We start from the raw sequence: 23,085 nt of genomic DNA on the forward strand, positions 1-23,085 counted from the left end.
CCTACCCCAGCTATCTTGCCAGTGGGAGCCGTGTCCTTTCTCCATTGTGTGTCTTTCCCTCCATTGTCAGCTCAGGCATCCCTCTGACTGCCTTCTGATCTATGGAGAGACTGTGCTGCCCGGGTCTCCCTTTCTCTTGTTTTGTTTATCTTCATCGAGGAGGACGGAACCCAGGGCTTGACCCAGGCTAGGCAAAAAAGATGAGCGTTCTACTACAGGGTCATATCTCCAGCCAAGTATCCATGGCTTAGCATGTAATCATCCAAAGCCAGGGCCCCACACCTCATGCTTTCCTCCTCCAGAGTGCCCAGGATGCTCTCCAGAGTCGGTTTCCAATAAATGGTCTTGTCTGGCACCAGTCCTGCTATTTGAGTTATTTGAAGGTTCTACAGGTTAGGAAGCATGATGCGTGACAGGTACTACTCATTTCTATATTTAACCTTTCTAATCATAGATTGTTCCAGAAGCTATGGATTAGGGGGCATAGATGGAAGCGGTTCCTTAAGCATTGCATAGGGCAAAGATCAGGTCTGGGTTATTTTGTTAATCAGCGTTGTTATCTGGTCGCCCTGTAGAATTTTTTTTTCCTGATCTGTGGTCAGATCTGTTACCCACTGCTCCACTGGCTCATCAGAATTTGCTTTTAAAAAGATTTGTCTTCATTTGTATGGATGCTTTCTCTGCATGTCTGTCTACTACTGGCATCTCTGGTAGCTGCAGAGACAGGAGGAAGGCTTCAAATGTTCTGGAACTGGAGTTACAGAAGGTTGGGAGCTGCCATCTGGGTTCTGGGAATCGAACCCATATCCTTCGGAAGAGCAGCCAGTGCTCTCAACCGCTGAGCCATCTCTCCAGCCCAGAATATGTGCTGACAATAACCTCTTCCAAGAGTGTTCTTTCCTAGCCTAACTCCTTGATGTAAAAACCTTCCTCTTCTGCATTTCCACATGTCTTTCTGAAGATGGAGAACTATAGATGAAGTCATGGATTTTATTCTCTTACATTTTTATGTCTTCTTTGGATTCCAGCCCCAGCTTCAGGCTGAGAAAAGGGAGTTAGATAAGTCAGAGCATTAAAGATTTATCACCTCCACTGCTCTTTATAGAACTTCTCTTATTCCAAGGACTATCTCATTTGCTTAGGTTATTTTGTATGAGAGAGAGTTTAAAGGGAAATTAGGGCAGGCAAGATGGCTCAGAGGGTAAAGGCACCAAGCTTGACCACCTGAATCAAGTCGATTGACTCCCAGAGTTTGATCCCAAGGACCTATAAAGGAAAGGAGAAAACATATTTCCAAAGGTTGTCAACTGACTCCCACATGCAAATGTGGTACACACACACACACATACACACACACCTTTAAAAGGGAAAGCTAATGTTTTCCAAAGCCCTGTATGAGTTTTTAAAAATCTGTAGCTGCTGAGTTTTTAATGACTCCAGCTAATTACCCTTTCTAATGATTAGATGTTAAGTTGAAATCATTAGTTTTACCACCATTGAAAAGTACTAATAAAGCCTATTTATTATAAAGAAAATGTGGTTTCAATATGAAATTACCCCCAGGGGATGGCCATTGTACAACAAAGAGTGTCCCTAGTTCAGGTCTGTGGGAGGCAGATAGTAAATTGATCCCACAAAGGAATGCTGTTGGCGAGTGCTAAAATTCTGTGCTCCAGTCCCCCTTAGCTGAAGAGTGAGCTGAATTAGTGCAGTATGTGTTTATACCACTGGGTGCTCTTGGCAATGAGGAGAGGGAGTGCCGAGGGGAGGATGGCAGCGTGGGGACCCAGAAAGGCTTTCATCGGCTAGGTTTTACATTTGTTACCTACTCCCGGGGTGTCGCATTTAAAGCAGGGTAGGTCCTCAGCAACACTGTGTATGTGATGTGGATGGCAGAATCAGAGTGTAGACAGGGGACTTACTGATGGTTTGGTCTAGCCCCAACCCTGTTTCCACCTGGCAGGCAGTAGGGACCAGAGATGACCAGAGACAACCAAGCCTTCCAAATCTGCAGATCTCCCTGCACAGACACTCAGCTGGTGCCCCTCAGCATGCAGCTGTATTTCAGAGGTGGGAAATCTCGAAATGTTCTACCTGCCTAGAGCAGATCTGCCAGCAGCAGAAAAATGTCCCCACAGTGGGACAGGTGAGCAGCATGGTGCTGGTGCTGCAGACACATTCTGTGAATAGTGAAGATGAGGAACAAGGGAAGCCCTAGAAATAATAAACAGATTCCTGGGGCTTCGATCCAACAGAGAGAAACTTGGAGGTTCCTTTTTCTGAAGGCAAAAAAATGGAATTTTTGAACCATTTGAATCCTATCTTCCTGGCTATATAATACTGCCTTCCTCTCCTTCTATCTCAGACCCAGCCTGTTTTCTTTCCTTCTTCCCTTGTTTCTCCCTCCCTCCCTCATTCTCTTCCTCCCTCTCTCCTTCTCTTTCTTCCCTTCCTTCCTTTTCCAGTGCTGGGAATGAAACTTGTGGGCCTCCTTACACATGCCAGGCAAATACTCTACTGCTAAGCTACATCTCCAGGGCTTGACTTCTCCCTTCCTTCCTTTCTTGCTTTTTTTAGATAAGGATTTTGTTATGTTGTGTAGGCTGGCCTTAATCTCTTATGTGCCCCACTCTTACTGTCACATTAGGATGAGGTTAACAAAGGTCTTGGTTACTCTTTTTATGTTTTTGGGTTGATTTTTGTTTGTTCCCTTTTTTGTTTTTTGAGCCCTGGCTGTCCTTGAATTTAGATCCACTTGCCTCTGCCTCCCAAATGCTGGGATTAAAGGCATGCGCCACCACCGCCCAGCTGATGTTTTTGTTGTTAATGTGTTTGCATTTATTCTAAGTCCAATTACTGCAGCCCATATGCACATGGGTATGGGGCAATTCACTAGAGCACTGGTATCTCACCAGTGGCCAAAACCCCCAAGAAAACATCTCTGTCTCTCTGTCTCTGTCTCTGTCTCTGTCTCTCTCTCTCTCTCTCTCCCTCTCTCTCTCTCTCCTAGCAGCTATCAACAGCCAGTTGCCCCTCAGGTTGGGGTGGGGCCTCACAAACCCTTATTTATCCAGACTGGGGTATTGACTGGCTTGATCTTGGGCAGGTGACCACAACTGCTGTGAGTTCAAGAATATAGCAGCTATGCCATGTCCAGAAGACAGCATTTCAAAGCGCTCCTCTCTATAATCTAGCTCTTACACTTCCACCTCTACTTCAAGTGTTCTCCCTGAGCCTTGGGGACTAGGGATGGTTGGGCTGAGTACTCAGAGTCACTTATTAGCAACATCTTTACCAGTTACAAGCCTCTGCACTAACTGCTGTATGCTGCAAAAAGACACTTCTCTGACCAAAGTTGAGGGGGGCCCTGTTGTTGGCACAGACATGTTTAAGAGGTGGTTTGACAACATGACCATTTAGCACAACAGCAGGTTCTCCTCTAGGACCAAGACCTCCCCAGCCATGGAGTTTTAACTAGACTTATAGTAGCAGGTATGAATTCTCTCCTGTGGTGTAAACCTCAAACCCCACCAGAAAGCCATTTGTCACTCGCTTCACTGCTGTGCCATTATAACACCAGTGGACAGATCTTGCCTGGTGGGTCAGTATTGGATCCAGCACTAAATAAGACCATTGATGTCTTTCTCTCCAACAAGGTGAATAGCATCTACCACCATGAAAGTCAGCCAACAAGGAGAGGTTCCTAGTCAATTCAGAACAAATGTCTCTGTCTTGTAAGCAAAATGTGTGGTGTCTCCATCAGTAGGATTGATAGGTCCTGACTATCTAGTTATGCTGAAAACAAGAACAATGACTCTAACCTGTGTTAGTTTGAGTCCTCTGGTGTCTCCCTGCCAATAGCTTCTCAGAAAGTGTCTGACGTCTCACAGAGATTTTTCAATTACTAACCTATCTCTTCTTGGAGAAGCTGTGTGTATCCATAAAGGGTACCTTTGTTCACACTCCCTTTTAAAATTATATGTTTTAAATAAGCTAACAAAGAAGTGGGCTTCCATAGGCCTTTTCCAGGCATCCTGGCTTTACCCCACTCTCTCACCCTTCCGCTCCCTCATGCCCCTTTTAAATCTACTTCTGGGTAAGTGTGCACTTGGGGGTGCTCACAATCTCATTCATACACTGATCGTGGTTTTTATTTCTTAGTGAATGGCACAGAGAAATATGAGCCTGGGTCTTCACTTCCTCATCTGTAGGGTAGGATAACCTGTTAGATCCGGCAAGGGAGGCTGGGGGATTAAATCAAAGTAATGTATGGCAGGTGTGTGGCACATGGTAAACGGTTCAATCCAAGCTCCCCAATGACTGGATGCAAACCCTGGGCCCAGAATATGAGATAGAACATATATGTGCACTGTCACTATAGCTTAGTTTGTTTGCTGTTCATCATTGGTTTTTGTAGGATTTTCAACAGACATTCATCCTTTCAGAGTTCTGGGCTAACTAACATTGATATTGGCTTTGTGTCCCAGAGAACAAAAGTCACAGGATGTTTGCTCAAGGCTAGTGCCTGGGTGGGTTTGCAATTGCTGTAATGCTCCCCCCATGACATTTTTTGTTTTTATTTAAAGTTTTTAAAAACATATTTTGTGTTTATTAATGTGTATGGTGTGATGTGTGTGTAGGCATGTGCATGCCACAGCATGTGTGTGAATGTCCAAATCCGTGAAGACAGCTTCACGGGTTCACGTCTCTCCTTCCACTTGGATGTGGGTCTCAGGGATTGAACGCAGGTCCTCAGGCTTGTGTGGGAAGCACCTCTATCGACTGAGTCGTCTAGCTGGCCAGAAGAGAGCTCTTCACTCCAGCCCTTTAAAATCTATTTGGATTAACATACAGAGTAATGGGTTTCATCGTGGCATTTTGTACACGTGTCCTGATGCTTCGCTTCCATTCATTTCCTTCCCCAGCGCCCTCAACACACACGACGTGCTCCCTTCCTATCCCCAGAGAGTTCCCTTCTTTCTTTTACAAGTGATTTCATTACATTAAATGTTTTTATTTTGTGGGTGTTATGTGCACCCTCACATGCAATGATATGCACATGGAGACCAGAGGAAGAGCTTCAGGAGACACAAAACTCCAGCCACCATTTGGACCCCAGGATTTGAACTCAGGTTGTCTGGCTTGGCAGCAAGTACCTCTGAGTCATCTTACTGACCCATCTTTTGTTTTCTTATTATATCTATTTCATGACCTTTCTCATTTCCTCTTTCTCCTATTTTGTTATCCCCTTTGTAGTCTTCATGACCTCCCCCCACCCCCGTCAACACACACACTACACAGCCCCAGGTTACACATACACAAGAATCTTTCATATGTTTGAATAGTTCATGTGTCCCTCCATTTTTCCTGCAAATGTCCTGATTTCATTTTCCTTTACACCATAAGATTCCATCATGTACATGATCACATAGTCTTTATCTTTTCATCTCCTGGTGGGGGCATCTAAGTTCGACTTATTTTCTGTCTATTGTAAATAGCACAGCAATAAAGATGGATGTGTAAATATCTCTATGATATGCTGACTTAGCGTCTCTTGAGGTATAATCTTGAGAGTAGCAGAGTTTGGTCCTATGGTAGGCTTTTGTCCTTTGGCTCTTCGGTTGGTCGGTCGGTTGGTTGGTTGGTTGGTTGGTTGCTTTTCCTCCACGTTGACTCACATCGAGGCTGTACCTGTGTCTACTCATGACAGCAGTGAATTAGAGAAGAAGAGTTCCTCTTCCTGTGCACCACCACCAGCTTTTGTTGTTCATTTCCTCGAAAACAGCTATTCTGAATAGGTGATGTGAAATCCCAAAGTTGTTTTAATTAGCATTTCCCTAATGAGAAAGTGCAGCCTGTGATCTCAATTGTCTACTTAAAGTTATTTAGAATCACCATAGAAAACGAATCTTTGGCTATGTCTGTAGGAATTATCTAGGTTATAGGAAAACCCACCTATTCTACGCTCCGTGGTTCCAGTTGGAATGAAAAGAAAGTGATCTGAGCTCAAGCAATTTGGCCTTTGGTTTTCTGACTGCAGATGTAATGTGATCAGCAAACCGAGGCATTTGCTGTCATGTCTTCCCTGCTATGATGGACAGTGCCCTCAAGCTCTGAGTCATGATAAACTTCCCTGCTGTGGTGGACTGTGCCCTCGAACCTTGAGAAACCTCTTCCTTGTTTCTGTCAGGTGTTTTGTCACAGAAATAAGACAACTGGTGCTGGGGCGGTGGTAGCGCACGCCTTTAATCCCAGCACTTGGGAGGCAGAGGCAGGCGGATTTCTGAGTTCAAGGCCAGTCTGGTCTACAGAGTGAGTTCCAGGACAGCCAGGGCCACACAGAGAAACGATGTCTCAAAAAAAACAAATCCCACCCCCCAAAAAAACAAAACAAAAGACAACTGGCGTGCTAAGAATATTGGACACTTTTCATGTACTTCTTGGCCTTTTTAACTTTTTTCCATTCATTTATTAATTTATTCACTTTACATCCTGATTACACCCCCTGCTTCTCCTCTAGACCCCCCTCACACAACTCTTACTCCCTACCCCTCTCCTCCGAGAAGGGGGAGTCCCCACTCCCACCCCAGGTACCAACCCACAGCAGCACACTAAGTCTGTGCAGCACTAAGCACACCCTCTCCCACTGAAACCAAACAAGTCAGCCTAGTTAGGAGAACAGGATCCACAGGCAGGAAGCAGAGTCAGGAACAGCCCACCTCCAGTTGTTGGGGAATCCGCATGAAGACCAAGCTACACAACTGCTACACATATGACAGAGTGGGTGGATGGGTGGTAGAGGTCTAGTCTGTGCATTCTCCTTGGTTGGTGGTTCAGTCTCTGGGAGTCCCTACTTTTTAAACTTTTTTGGGGGCCCATTTGTTCAGTCCATTAAGTCATTTAGTGATTGCTTTGTTTCTTTGGTGTGCTAGTTTTGTAGTTCTTTATATACCTCAGCTATCCATTCCCTGTCTGATGTGTAGTTATCAAAGGTCCCCCCTCCCATTTTCTACTCTGCCTTTCCTCTTTGGTGATCATCCGTTGGCATGCAGATCCTTTTGAATGCCATTAATCCTGCTTGTTAAATCTTGAGGTTTGAACCCAGGTCCTCTGGAAAAGTATTGCTCTTAATCACTGAGCCAAGACTCTTCAGCCCCATGAAATCTTAGTCAGATATCAGAAGAGCTACACCAGTTTGTGTCAGATAGTTTTTGTTCTTGATTATCAAAAACACAGGGAGTAACCCCCCCCCCCCACACACACACACACAGGTCCATATAGACAGAGCATTTGTCTTTGTGCATTCAAGACCACTGAGTTTTAATCACTCTGGTGAGGGATGCAGCCATGGCTATTAAGCACGTCCCTGGAAACTCAGCATTCTTGAGCTCTGAAGAGCAGTAAAAGACTCATAGGTGGCTCTAGACTTTGACCCTTCCACAGCCTCGGGCTCAGAGCTGTCAAACTCCAGAGTTTTCTCAGATGCTGAGAGAGACTCCTGGCTCTAAGGATGGAGCTAGCTCTCCCTCCGTACTTCTCAGAAGGGGCCAGGTCTCTGCCCACACCCTGACTTACTTCTCTGGCTCCCCACAACTGCCTTTCTGCTTTCCCTCACTCCAGCGCTGTGGCAGGCCATCCTGGCCTCTTTGACCTGTTTGCTCACTGCTGGCTCCCGTTTCACGGCAGGATCTCCGGGATTACAGATGTCCACGACCACATCCGTATTATGCACGTCCTGGGATCTGTAGTTCAGTTCTCATGCTTGCATAGCAAGTGATTTACCCTCTGATCCAACACCCCAGCCCGGGTTTTAATGGGGTGCTGAGGGTCAAACCGAGGACCTTCACATGCCATATGAGTTCTTTATCACTAATCTACAGGCCTCTCATTTTGCTGATAAATATTGAAGACTTTTATCTTCTCTAGTCTGCTACACAAAAATGAAGGACACTGCTAGGGGGTGAAGGACATTGAAGCTTACCTGACCACCAGCTTCTCCGAGGTCTTCTGATCTTTACCTTGTATCTTTGAAGGATGGTGTCTCTCCCAGATGAGTCCTCCTGCACATCTAACCTGATAATCTTTAGTTCCTACTGGCTATGGTTTCCAGATCCTTCAATTTGCCAGCTTCTTTCTTCTGGACCTACACCAGTGATTAATGTTCTTAAAAAGTTGTATTTGAGCTATTTGGAATTGTTTGCTAGTATTAGATTTTATCATGCTGCCTGACTTGATGCATGTCTGTATTTCCAGTTACAGAGAAAAAATTGAAAACCTTATCCACTGATTAGGGAAAAAAATGAGTAAATAATGCTATAGGCATTTGATAAAGTATTTGTCTATAAATATAGGAAGACTCCCAATTAAGGGCATATATATATATGTGTGTGTGTGTGTGTGTGTGTGTGTGTGTGATTTACCCTCTGATCCAACTCCCCAGCCCAGTTTTTGTTTTTTGTTTTTTTTGTTTGTTTTGGTTTTTGGATTTGTTTTTTTCGAGACAGGGTTTCTCTGTATAGCCCTGGCTATCCTGGAACTCACTCTGTAGACCAGGCTGGCCTCGAACTCAGAAATCTGCCTGCCTCTGCCTCCCAGAGTGCTGGGATTAGAGATGTGCACCACCACCACCACTGCCCAGCTCCAGTTTTGTTTTTTATATATGAGTAGTATTTGTTTATATATATATATGTATATATATATATATTTCATTTTTTTAAAAAAGTTAGGTATTGGCCAAAATGATAAAACATACTCTTTCTAGTATAGACCATTTCTACTCATTTTTTTTGTACCTAAATTTTTCTATAATGAGTCTTTACAACTTATCTGAAGTGAAAGTAAAAGGTTGAGAGGGATTATGTTTACTGAAAGAGCGCTCAACGGAGTCCTACTAGTAAAAGAAAGTAGGATTAGCCTAATCTGACTATAAAATCTACTAGTAATTACAGTCCACTGGTCTGTTAGCAATATAGCTCTACACCCCCCCTTTCTCTTTCTGCCCCTCCCTCCCTCCCTCTCTTCCTTCCTTCACTCCTTTCTTTCTTTTGGCAGCCATGTCAACATTTAGTCTTAGGAAATGCTTCTTTTATAACATCTAGAAGTCTAACCTTTAACTCTAATATTATATACTTGTGCCGCTGGTTTAGAAAGACGGGTGACATTTCATTTTTGTAGATTCAGCCCATTGCCCAAACTTGTCAAGATTCAGGTGTCTTGCACAAGGGCTGTTTCTTCTAGTGGCAGGTCATTTGCCAAGTTCCCTAACTTGTCATCAATCTCTTCAACCAGGATTTATGCAAATGTCAAGAGAGGTAAGATGAAGACAGAGCCTGCAAATTCAGATTAGCACAGATCCACCAATGGAAATAGTGCTGAGAGGATCTGAAGTCCACTGACTCCAAACCAGCTTATCCATAAAGATTTTATGAGAAACCGCCAGGGGGCTTTTTAAAGACCCCATAGAAGCATTCCTGGATAAACATGTTTTAAGACTCTCATGCAGCCCATGGATTTTCTTATTTTTGAACAATGGAAGGCTGTTTTCTCTTACTCTGTGGAAAGAAGCATAAAACCGGCAGTAGAGAGAATATTCAGTAACTTTAAAATGAATGCATTATCTCATTGATCAAACTAGAAACTTGCTACAACAAACGTGTTAGACCTGCATTAGGCCACATGGTAGAAATCCCCCTGTTGTTTAGAAGACATTGTGAGCAATACAGTTGGAAGTTATTTTAAAGGGTTCTTGTCTGGGAATTGAATGGATAAATGTTAAGAGTGCTTTTTTGTAGGCAAAGTGGCGTGTTAAAAGCTCCAGCTCACCAGTAATCAGCCGTGTGACTCTGAAAAGCCATTTAGACCCCTCAGAGCAAGTTCTTTTAAATTTGGAAATGGAGCTGACACCTAGCCTTAGAGTCATAATGCAGAAATGGGAGGAAAGGCCCGTGGGCGTGGCATTTAGCCATGAGCATGCGCTGAGGTATTCCCCCTGCACATACCAAGGGGAACATCAGATGGTTCACACCGCTGATCTTCACTGACTTGAAGAGTTAGGAAGGTCACTGGTCTAGTCCACAATAGATGGCCGTGGCATTTGAGGCCCCTTGAGCCTGGACTCTCAGAGCTTTTGCCTGTGGAGCAGATGTCTGTGTTGCCTCACAGCGTGCCATTTTGCCTTTTGATAACAGCTACTCGAATCCTCATGGAGAACTTGCCATAGCTAAGTTTTAGTAAGAGCATCACATTAGCCATGGAATTGATGAACAGTAAAAGACATGTAGGGAAGGGCTCAAACGGTAGCTGACCCATTCTTTTACTAGTACCATGGAAGACTGTCAGGCCTCCTGCCTTGATCCTTAGAGACAATGAAATGGCTGTCAGTAAGGTTCTTTGGCCCTAATGTGGCTCAAATCCAAAGAGTTCTGATAGCATATGAAAACTATCCACATGGTGGCACACACCTTTAATCTCAGCCCTCCTCTGGGTCTGAGGCCAGCCCGATCTACCCCTATCCAGTACCAGGCCAACACGGACTATATAGTAAGATTCTGCCCTAAACAAAACAAAACCAAATACAATCAAAACCAAACCAAACACCATTACACACTCATGGGGACATTAAGGTGTCTCAGGCTTGAGTCCAGTTCCTGGGAGCCGCATGATAGAAGAAGAGAATCAGCTCTCCTTAGACTGTCCTCTGACCTCCACACACACATTTGTGACACACACACACAAACATAATTTTAAAAACTAGTTTTAAAGACCATCATACTCTGTAATGGCTATCATGTTTAAGAACTAGAGAGCAATCAACAACAGACTGGAACCCTCAGTTTCCTCGTTTGTAAGCAAGGACAGGAAGTTCCCTATACTGCCCACAACTGTGAAGACCGAGGCTCTATGTGTAAAGTGCTTAGCACAGCATATGGCACAAACAAAATACCCAGTGCGAGGTTCTATAGGTTAGGGGCTTGGATTTATTGTCTTTTGCAAAAAAAGACAATTATTCCCATTTAAGCAAGTCAGGTCCGTAAAATGGAAATAATTATGTTCATAAAACCCATTTTCCCCACAGGTAAGAACAAGTTCTAGTACTGATTATACAGGTTGCCTGCATCAGTTACGTAACTGGACTTACAAAGGAAGCATTTGTCCAGGGGCATATTATTCCTCCCACTCCAAACTGCTAAGACTGAAAAATGACTGTTTAATAAAAGAACGTCTCAGCACTCAATATGGTGAACCTGGGCCTGACACTCCTAGAACTTCAGTGTTAAGGGGGTGGATGTCGACCCAGATGAACTGACAGTCAAAGCTGTTTGGCAAGGACAGTTATAAAACCACGCTGGCGTGTCACTTTAAGCTCTGTAACCACTGTTTCTGTATCGTTTCCTAGCTTGGAAAGTAGACCGACATCAGTACGGTTCATTCTTTTCACCCACCCTCCACTCAGAAGGCGACCATCGTGTCATCTCTGCCTGAGCAGTAAATGTAAAGCTTACTGACAGAGCAGAGTTGTGGGGAAAATGTTAAACAAAATAGGCAAAACAGGGGGGCTGAAAACATGACCCAGGTTTAATTCCCAGAACCCACATCGGGGACACACAACCATCTGTAACTCGGGTTCCAGGGGATCTGATGTCCTCTTCTGTCCTAGGTAGGCGCCAGGCACCCACATGATGCACAGATACACATACTGAAAAAAACAACACTCGCATACATAAATCTTTTTTTTTAATCCCATATATTCTTTATTTACATTTCAAATGATTTCCCCTTTCCTGGATCCCCCATCCCTGAAAGTCCCATAAGCCCTCTTCCCTCCTCCTGTTCCCCAATCCACCCCTTCCCACTTCCCTGTCCTGGTATTCCCCTACACTGCTGCACTGAGCCTTTCCAGGACCAGGGGCCTCTCCTTCCTTCTTCTTGGGCATCATTTGATATGTAAATCGTGTCTTGGGTATTCCAAGCTTCTGTGCTAATATCCACTTATCAGTGAGTGCATTCCATGTGTGTTCTTTTGTGATTGGGTCGCCTCACTCAGGATGACATTCTCCAGTTCCACCCATTTGCCTAAGAATTTCATGAATTCATTGTTTTTAATAGCTGAGTAGTATTCCATAGTGTAAATATACCACATTTTCTGTATATATACTTGCATATATATTTATATACTTGAATATATAAATCTTAGTAGAAACTGTCAGAACCAGTGTGTTGGTTATTTTACCGGTCCAAGCACTGGGTGAACTGGACTGAGTTTTGACACTATCATCTGAACTAAAGGTGCCAGTTTGAGGATGTCCCCTGTGCTGCTCATCAGTAGGTGCCACACTGGGTGCTGGAAAAGGCTATAAAACCTGGTCCTTAAGTAGTAATGCACGGGAGTTTGTAGCAAAGAACCAGCCCATATGGAGGATTGTGGGGTGGGGGTGGGGGCGCCTATATTTTGCACGTTAAGGAATCAGAAGAATAGAGTAAGTTCTGTGAAGGAACTTAGAGCTTAGGTACTGATAAAGAAATGTCTACGTATGCATGCATGTATACGTCTTCAAGTTTGTCCACTGAAAGGACGCAGCAGCAGTGACAACACAGAAGGCGAGGAGTCCAGCTCAGCACCTGTCTCAACTCTAAACATCATTCTTCCCTAAGGATACTCTTTGTTGTTAAATGGTTGATCTCATGGCCATGATCTCATGGTTAGTGAGCACTCAGGGTGACACCTTTGGCCCCAGAAATGTAAGGAAGTATTCCAAGGGGGACAGGTCAGGACATTCGAGCCTGCCTGAAAGTCCTCAGGAGCCCTGCAGATACCATGCAGGAATCAGTCAGGGTTGCCTAGTGATGAATGGGATGATGATAGCACCTGGCAGATGGAATGCCAATCAAAAGTAAACACAAAGTAGAATTAGCCAGTTACAATTTGGCAATATGTGACTCAAACAAGAATTATTAATGGATGCTAAAACTAGGGTATAAAATTGAGCAAGAAAAGAATATTACCACAGTTTCACAGTTGGCCCCCTTCCCCCAGTACCTCTTTAATAAGCACCTGTAGGATTCAGTTCACTCTGGATGTCAACACACCATGTGGCTGGGGAGGCAGTCATTAACTTCTTAGGATAAAAACTTTGAAGATAGCAGCCAGATGGTGGTGTCGCACGCCTTTAATCCCAGCACTCCAGAGGCAGGGCAGGTGGATCTCTAATCAAGGCCAGCATGGTCTATCAAGCGAGTTTCAGGACAGCTTGGGCTACACAGAAAAATCCCGTTTCTAAAAAAACCAAAAACCAACCAAGCAAAAACTTTGAAGACAGCATGCCCAATTGTTAAAAATTAGCATGACCCAGTATCGGAGAAAACTGATCCACGTACCTCTTGATCGTGCTGAGAACACAGGATGGCTTTTTTGAATCTAATCACTACAAACCATCCCACAAACCCATAGTGATGCTCATTCTATTAATTGACCTGCACTCTCCAAAAATGTCCAGCCCTTGAGAGAGAAACCAAGGAAGGAACTGCTCCGGTTGGGTGAGACTAAAGGGAAACAGAATTAAGTGTGTATGTAACCACGGTCATAGGAGGAGTTATTAAAAGAGCACTTTAAAAACAAATGGCAGCTTCTCCCTCGGGGCTGCATGTGAAGTGGTTGCCATCAAGGCTGCCTTCTAGCCTCAGGTGAAGTCCAAGACTGTCAGAAGGAGGACCCAGAAGCTCATCTGGCATAAGTTAGGCCGATACATCAAAGTTAGGCTCAACTGGAGGAAACCCAGCGGTACTGACAATGGGGTGCCAGGTGACATCGAAGAGCCAGATGCCCAACACTGGTTATGGGATAGGAAAAGGGGACACGTGCTGCCCAGTGGCTCTCAGGAAATGTCTGGTCCAGGGTCAAGGAGTTGGAAGCGCTCCTGATGTGCGCAGAGTTTACTGTGCTGAGATCACTCAGAAACTAAAAACCAACTCGGAAACAGCAGCACAGCTGGCACTCACCAGTCCCAACACCAGGCTGTGCAGCTAAGAAAGTGAATAGATGGGTCACCCACATGCTTATTTGTGCTTAGAAAAAAAAAAGAGGCTGAAAAAAAAAAAGCTGCAAACAAATAAGTAGCAACAGCTACATGGGGGCGTTGTGGATGAAATAGTAGACATTTATCAGTCTTCATTTTCTGAATATAAGTGATGTGTTGTAAGGAGCATCCTGTTTTATTTTTTCAAAAATATGTACCGAAAGGCCAGTCTGGCAGCATGTGCCCGTAACTCCAGGCTTTGGAAGCTGGAAGCAGGAGAGGTAGTCCAGTGGTCCAGACCTAGGTTCTGTTCCCAGTACCCACACGTCAGGCAGCTAACAGCCACCTGCCCACTCCAGTCATTTTTCATGGTAGAGTCCTATCGGGTGCCATTCTTAGAGCAGATGAATTGGACACATTATCCCTAAGCTGAGCAAACAGACCTAGGAACCTGAGTGGCACGCTGGATTCTTTTAGAGAAAGTCTTGCTATGAAACCAACCCTGACTTCTGATTGGTGGAGCTTCTGCTGTAGCTTCCCACACCTAGGAAACTAAGGGTGGGCCGCCATGTCTGACTCTGGAAACTAGACTCCACAGCTGGGCTCCAATTCCACTCCTGCCTTTAGCCAGTTTTGTGCCTCTCAAACTAATCTTTGCTTTGTTCGTTCAGTTCTAAACTGTGTTGGACTAGATACATTCTACGTAGTCCCTTTTTGGCACTACACTGGAATCCTATTAAGAATGGGCATTGTACAAAATTTGATGGACTGATTCCAAAGTTTGTGCGGGAATGCAAAGGACTCCACACAGAGGAAGAAAGTCTTGAAAGGAAACACGGCAGGGAACTCAAACAACCTGATCTCAAAACTTAACAAACACGAAGTTATCCAGATGTGTAACCCTAGTGTGATGATACAGAGATCAAGAGAGAGAACTGTGTGAGCAAATTTAACCTTGGATTTGGTCAGCAGACTTTCAAAATGGCAAAACAATGAAAGAAAATTCAACAAATGACACCAGGACAACTGGTCATCTACACGCAGAAAAATGAAATTAGATGCTTACCTCAGGAAAAGAATTAATCTAATGTGGGTTAAAAAACAAACAAACAAACAGAAAAAATCCTACTTGGAAGAGCTAAAACCTTTTAGGAAAAAACAAGTCTACCTTTGCAATTTGGATGAAGCATTCTAAAAATGTTTAGGGGCGAGATGGCTTAGCAGGGTAAATGCTCGCCAGCAGGCCCAACAGCCTTAGTTTGACCCCTGGATCCCACGTGGTGAAAGAGAGCCGATTCCTGCAAGCTGCCCCCTGACACGCCCCCTATGCCAACCCTACACCTGCCCCCACTGCCAACCACAACACCCAGACATGTCCCCTATGCCAACCCTACACCTGCCCCCACTGCCAACCACATTACAACACCCAGAAAAAGAAAATGCTCTCTAAGGAAAACACCAATGACACAAGTGACTGAAAAGAGAGAAGAAATGGACTTCTATAAATTTTGTTTCATATCAAGTGACCAACAAAGTGAGGATGGGTCACAGGAATATTCACCACACACATATATAGAAATATCTAGAGATGGATGGAGAGAAGAGGACTTATGGGACATATGGGGGGGGGGGACTGGGAAAGGGGAAAGCTTTTAGAATGTAAACAAAGAATATAGAAAATAAATATTAAAAAAAAGGAAAATGCAAAAAAAAAAAAAAAAGAAAGAAATATCTAGAGAACATACAAAGCTTCTCAACAACAAAAAAGATGAAAGGTTATAAAAGGACAAAGGAGCTGAAGAGAAATTCCTCCAAAGACACATAAAAGCATCCAATAAGCACAAGAAACACGGCGTGCTCGGCATCTTTTATTTATTAGCGAAGTGTAAGTCCAACCCTCCGGGCAGTATCTCCTCATATGCTGGGGATGGTGAGAGCAGAAGACGGACTCAACAATGCATGCAGCAGAACCGGAACCCTTCCTTACATGCATGCCGATCGGATCATGGACAACACAGCTGCCCGTAAGACAGTAGTTCCTTAGACGGCTAAGCAAAGTTACCACATGGCCTAGCAATCCTATCCTTAAGCACACACTCAAGAAAATGCACAAAACAAATGTTTATACTTTTTTTTTTTTAAAAAGGTGTTGTACAAGAATGTTCAAAGCAACATTCTTTATAGCAGCCAGGACCACTTGGAACCACTCAATGTACATCAGTTGACAAACAGACATGACATCCAAACAAAGGAGTGTCATATAACAGCTACAAAATGGATACTGAAGTATACACCTATAGTTCCAGCACATCAGAGGCAGGAGGATTACGAGTTTGAACCAGCTTGAGCTATACAATGCAAGGCCACATCTTGAAGCAAACAAAAATTATGCTAACATATTACTACATTAACGCATCTTGAAAACAACCGTTAGTCAAAATGAAAGAGGACACAAAAGGCCACATGTTGCACGATTCTTTATGAAATGTCTGGAAGAGACAGAAAGATTGACAATTAACTAGGGAGAAAAGAAAGTGGGGTACAAATGGTTACTGGGTTTCTTTTTTGGAATGAAAAAAAAATTCTGAAATTATATCAAAGTGGTTGCAGATTTCACCAAAACCAGTGAGCTGTATATTTAAAAAGAGTAAATATTTTATGGAATGTAAACTGCACACAGACACAGACACACACACATACACACACACAAAGGTGAACAACCCACCTTATAAACTAATTTCTTCTTTATTGTCCCAGGTCACCTACTGAGTCACAAACATAGAAATAACTGCAAAGATGCCTGACATGTACAACAACACTTCAACAAACACAATAAGCAAGCCCCCAACCTCTAGACCTGGGGGTCAAATCCTGGGCCTCACAGGCTAGGTAAGTACTCTTCCACTGAGCTATGTCCCCAACCCCTTTCTCCTTCCTCTGAGCAGAGCCGTATGTGGTCCGGAATGGCCTTAAGACAAGTCTGAGTGAAATTGCTGAAATTACAGGTATGTGCCACTGTGCCCAGATACAACTTCTTTTTAAGAAAACTATCTGCAGTCATCGGCTGGTGTCTCACATGCTGTGTTTATTTTTGCATCTGAGAACCTCTCTGTTCTCGTGACTTATCTCACGGTTGTCTTTAAAAGTCATGTTTTTCTTAAGTAGCTGAGGCTAGAGTGAAGGTCTCCCTTTCAGGATGACGTCATCTAGACACAGGCAGTACTACTGCTCTCCAAGGGCATTATTGTACAACAGCCATCTTCAAGGAATACTTTAAAATCTAATTCCTGTTTATAGGTCAGCAGAAAGGTTAGGCAAGAAATAATTTTTAGATATAATTACCATATAATAGGTATATCCAGAGTTTTATAGCATGTAACAACTGCAGGATTTCTTCCCCCGGAACAGAAATAGAATTATAGGCCTCCTCTATCTACTAAGTGAAAGAGGAATGTCTCATGACTGCTAAAAGGACAATACTCTCTTTACACGCATCTCTGCAACACTATTTTGTGCATCTGGTTTTCAGTATCAAAAGGCTATGCACTTTGCTTCAGTGCTGTCAGTGCATGAAGCTGAATGAAAGACTAATTCTAGACCAACAACGGACCACTGGGTTGAAATATACACAGTTCCAAGGTTAAACACCAGGGAGGCCTCTCTGAATGCTAAGTGTAGAGAAGAGGCTTCCGTGCTTAAGAAGGCCCCGAGGACCACCTTGATCACGCTACCTTCTAAAAATTAAACTGACAAACTACAATAGGACAGCATGGTTCATTGTTCAAGTCAACAGAATTACACATTTTCAGTTTTTACTCTCCAACAGAATTTCTTTGTACTGTATTGAGGGTGGCAATTCCCGGGGTTCAGTACTATTTTTGTAATAATAAGCATAAAATCCAACCACTGTTTACATAAACTTAGAAAACAAGCTCAGAAAGGAAAACATTTACACCCTTTAATTAAATCACACTGTTACCTTATAAAAATGTGAGGCTCCACATTTGCTTTCTTTTTTTAAAAAAAACAGAGCATTGGATGGTTTCAGATACAGTTACTGGACCAATAGTTACGAAGAGTCTAAATAAAAAATATGCAGCACTGGCTGAGCCAGGCTCTCACCGAGCAGCTCAGGCTAGCTTGAACTCACAATCCTCCCACGCCAGCCTCCTGAGTGCTGGGATTAGAAGCACACGTACCACACTCAGCTTAGAGGCTTTCTTTTAGATAATGTTTATTCAAATGATGAGGTTATAAATTCAAATTGAATAACAACAAAATCTTAATAAACAAGAAATGGGAGAAATAAAATTTTGTTTCTAAACTGTGTACTGCCTCACACTGCACTGAAGGTAGAGAGGGCAGAGGCTCCGTGTGGAGCAATTGCATATCAGAGCTCAAAAAGGAGCAGCAGCACATCACCCCTTCTCAAGAAAGTGTTTCACGAGGCTTTTGTTATCTTTCATAGCATACTCTTTCCATACAATTCTCCCTTCTTATTCCAGAAAACACAAGAAACTGCACAAATGCACGCACACCAAGTTCTGTAAGGCCATCAAATGGTTTGCTAAGCTGCACTGTTCTTTTGTTTGTTTTCTCCTTTTTCTTCTTCAAGTACTGAGCCCCTGAAACAAGGGGTCTGCAGAGGAACCCAATCCCCTCAGCTTCGGGCCAGTCTCTTCGTTGGGCCTCTAGCATTCAGAGCTAGGCAAGAGCATTTACAAAATGGGTTCTATTTACATTTTCTTTCTTTCTTTATTCAGTACAGAGAATCAAACCGAGGGCTTGCACATGCTAGGCAAGAGCTCTACCGTGGAGCCACACCCCAGGCCCTGGATTCAGAGTTTTCAAAATCTAATACATGCTCACGTTTTCTGGCACGTTTTTTGTATGTTACAAAACAAGACAGCAAAAGTTTAGCCTCAGATGAGAATCCTTTCTTCCTGAGAAAGGTCAAGCAGACACATCTTGACATCATGTCCTTTACACAATGGCATACTGTTCATATAAAAGGTCTCGTATCCTATAAAAGTCTTGACAAAGGCAGCCTTCTAGCCCGATGCGTCCAGTTTCCGTCTAGAAAAAGTTTTAAAAGTTCTTTAGTATATCCCTCATTCATCAACATGCAGAAACAATAAGCAACACTTATAACATGGACCAGTTTATGACTGGTCAGGAAATGGGGTGCCCTGACTCCGGAATATAGGTAAAACATTGTAGTAATGGGTTCTTACAGATACATAAATGCCAGAGGATTCACATAATAAAAATTCACTATAAAATTATGTACCATTCATTTGAATCACTGCTATAAGCCTTTAGAGCCATCATTGTGGATTTAAATGGCTGGTTTTCAGTTTATGAAATTATAAGACTTCAGAATTACGATAAAGCTTCAGAAGCACATGTTCAGCCCAGCCCTTATTAAAAATAAACTTACTCTGCGAACTGCTACTTGATTGTTGCAGACAAGTACGCCCCCTACAAATTCCGCTTGAATCCCCTCCCGCAAAAGAACTTGCTTGAAGTCAGACAGTCTCGGTTCATTCATAAAAACTGACTGATGTCCAGGAACCTTGAATAAGGTCAAAGGGGAAGAGGAACTTCAATAGAACAGTAGACACAAAGCTGTACTGGATAAAGTGGAACACTGCACGATCTCTAAGAGAGTTTTATTAATCCCTCAAGTCCTTTGACAGATCATTTCAGGACTGTAAATTACATTCTGAGTTTGTTATTCTGGGTTCTACCTTGTCACTTACCATTACAAAGCCCTTCACATCTTCTGATGTTTCACAATTTTATTACTCATGCCTCCTAATAACAGAGATTCAAGGTAATAATATGCTCCTCACTCGCCCACTTGCTGGAGGGGTCAACTAAAGTATCAAGAACGGAAGTGAACCTCGTTTCCAGGTCCCAGTCCCCTGCTTAGTTCAGAGGCTAAGTCCCGAATGCCACTTCCACATCCCTCCTACCTCAGAGTGACTGCAGTGGATGCTATGGGCTGAGCATCAGAAGAGCAAGTGGTTTTGCCTAAAGCTGCTAATGCAGTGTTCTGAAGAGCACTATAGCTTTAGCACAGAGAAAAAACCCCCTCACGTCTCCCCTGCACTTCAAGAGTCGGGCTAGCTCAGAGCCAGCAGAAGGGGCCATCTCTTTATCTCCACTCCATGGCAGGCTGAAGGCTTTACTTGACAAGTCTGTAGGACTCTTACAGTACTACTATTGCTCTAGCTTCATTACCTAGAAGCCTTTCTAATTAACTCAGTCCCTCCTGAGAACATGCAACTCCTAGGCTGTCAGTAAGGCTGCACTCAAAGGAAGATATTGAACTGCATCAACCAAAGTGATTTGAATGGAACTGACAACAGAAAAATGGCATTCTTGGAAACCTCCCAGGGAGACATTCCTCCAATCAGATTTCATATGTCAAGGTCTACACCAAAAAACCAAATCATGAACAAACTGCATTAGCTAGGGGAGGGTAATATGGCGCACACGCCATGAAGACATAGAGGACTGGGGGATGCAGGAGAAGAAAGAAGAGAATTAGCAAAAAAAAAAAAAAAAAAAAAAAAAAAAAAAAAATTCTGTTTAAAAATAAATTATAAAACATAATTCTGTATATGGTACTCAATTTTTTAATAATAATAAAAAAGATTTGATAAGGATTTCCTTTAAATTAACATTCTCTAGCTGCAGAGATTAAGATACACAGACATATGTCATGGGTAAGACTTTTTAAGAACTCCAAAATTGACCTCTACACAATGTATTTAAGTGACTAAAACCACAACAGGACAACTAGAAGAATGACCAGTGGAGAGACAGACCAGGGATGCAGCTCGGCTCGGCAGCAGAGCGCGTGGCGAGCGAGCAAGCAAGGAGCGAGCAGTGGCAAGCACACGTGAGGCCCCATCAATCCCAGCACCACTGGACAGAGACGTGGAGACAGCACAGGCTTCTCACCTCGTGAGGCGGCAAAGGCTCCAGTGTGGGGATGATCTCACTCTCCTCACCCAACTCTTTCTCGTCATCTCCAAACAGACTTTTCATGGCCTTCTGCTGGGCTATGACACTAGAATCTGAAGGAGCATCCACTTGCATTTCAGAGTCTTCTCCATCGTCCTTGAGTTCTCCTTCTTCTAAAATAACTCCTGTGTCCACTTTGGAAACTCTCATGTCTAAGACGCCATCTATCCACGCTAACTCGGCATCCTTAGCTTTACAGAACTGCAGGGAGCTGACAAGTGAGTCTTTCAATCTTACCTGGATATGTAAGGGGAGAGGAAGGGAAAAACCCACAGGGAATAGGTGACCGATTAGACATAATAATCTCTGCCATCATCTAACTCTGGCGATATGAGCAACATCTAAAACCTCTCTCCTCAGATCTTCAATCTTCACAAAGACATACTGATCTGTAAGGTCTTAAGGATCCTTGGCCACTTTCCAAAACAAGGTTCTCAATATGACTGCACAATAGAGTCACGTGGAATCCCCTACCCACAACTGGATACTAACACTGGATGTTGCCTCTAGTATTACTAAAATAAAGACTAGAGCCCAAATGTACGGCTACAGCTGGTGTACCTTAGAGTGCCGGCTCCTGTACTTTCTCTGGAACGTTCCATGGAACGTAATTTCACACCCCCATGTCTCTTCCTCGTATTTATCCAGAAAAATTTTTCTGCTTTGCAAGTTCTAACTTCCTCCAGATAGAGATGTCACCCCTACCTTCAACTGTCATTACCTCCCACGACCAGGTGAGACTCTCTCTCTTCTAAGTAGCCTTGTTGGCTGTACCTGTTTCTATTTCTTCCAATTAGGAGAATAATAGTGGCAAAGGTTATTTTTCTTTCTTTCTTTCTTTCTTTCTTTCTTTCTTTCTTTCTTTCTTTCTTTCTTTCTTTCTTTCTTTCTTTCTTCCTTCCTTCCTTCCTTCCTTCCTTCCTTCCTTCCTTCCTTCCTTCCTTCCTTCCTCCCTCCCTCCCTCCCTCCCTCCCTCCCTCCTTCCCTCCCTCCTTCCTTTCTTTCTTTCTTTTTTTTTTTTAATTTTTTGAGGCATGGTAATACATGCCTATAATTCTAGCACCTCAGAGACTGAGCAGGAGGAGAGAGTTTGAGACTAGCCTGGGCTACACAGCCAGACCCTGTTATTCACAAATGAACATGTCTTTCTGATTTTGTGAACACTTCTCCCCTCATGTCTGCCTAGAGCATCCTCCCCTACTCTTTGCTGCAGCATGTCCTGATATCCAGTAAGAGCCAGCTCAGTTATCACTTTTCCCAGAAAGCCTTTCCTGAACCTGCAAACTTGACCGGATCCCCCACCGCCATCCCCTTTCTTTATGCTTTCCTGGCACCTTGCACACTGTTGCAGGGGTAAGGGTGAGGGGAATGCAGTCTGCTTTAAGCACCCTGAGCCTGGGACGAGTTAGGGCCACACCCACCTCACTCTCCAGAGCCCTAGTTTAGTGGGCTGGTGTGAACAGCAGTGTCTGCTTTCCCACGGCTGCACCACGTATTTACCTGGTAGATGTGCGTCTCACTGGTAGCATCGACTGTCTCGTGCAGCTTTGGCATGTACACTTTAATATCTTTCCCACCAAACGCACGGCAGCACTCGGCCAGATCCTGACTGGCCTCTGGTGGACCGTGGACAATGATCAGCTGCCGTGGTTTCATCTGATTGATGATCTTTTTAATGGAGTCTCCATCGGAGCGTCCTTCATAGTCGATGTAAGTAACTCTGGCTCTGTAATTAGACATCATTATTCAAGCTCACTTTCTTAGTAAGTTAATTCTAAAACTAGGCTTTTACCATTAGGGAAAAAATGCAAATAACTTATGTAAGGGGGAATTGTGAAGCTCTGTCCAAGAATATATAGAAAAGATGTCACTGGACAAATAAACCACGTGTTCTCTGATGATTCAAATTCCAAAATAATGACTTCGTAGCAGTATTGACTGTATTAAGCAAAAGGGGGGCGGGTTCTTAACTCCTTCTGGTCCTGTTACATTCTCTACCCCAGGTATTAACTCTTTCTGGTCCTGTTAAATCCTCTAC

General features: G+C 43.5%; 1 protein-coding gene across 2 annotated transcripts in view; it reads right to left on the reverse strand.

Moving 5' to 3' along the window:
* Positions 1 to 16,473: 16,473 nt before the first annotated feature.
* Cpsf2 (cleavage and polyadenylation specific factor 2) overlaps positions 16,474 to 23,085 on the reverse strand; it is a 29,319-nt gene continuing 22,707 nt past the window's right edge. For both annotated transcript variants that reach the window (XM_052185218.1, XM_052185217.1), the window contains exons 12-15: positions 22,548 to 22,773; positions 20,985 to 21,284; positions 19,453 to 19,587; positions 16,474 to 19,088 (exon numbers count right to left, since the gene is read on the reverse strand). In XM_052185218.1, coding sequence (XP_052041178.1) covers positions 18,996 to 19,088; positions 19,453 to 19,587; positions 20,985 to 21,284; positions 22,548 to 22,773 — 754 coding nt within the window. In that variant the 3' untranslated portion in view covers positions 16,474 to 18,995. The remainder of the gene's footprint in view (positions 19,089 to 19,452; positions 19,588 to 20,984; positions 21,285 to 22,547; positions 22,774 to 23,085) is intronic.

Source organism: Apodemus sylvaticus, chromosome 6, assembly GCF_947179515.1.
Source record: "Apodemus sylvaticus chromosome 6, mApoSyl1.1, whole genome shotgun sequence".
Classification (NCBI taxonomy): Eukaryota; Metazoa; Chordata; class Mammalia; order Rodentia; family Muridae; genus Apodemus; species Apodemus sylvaticus.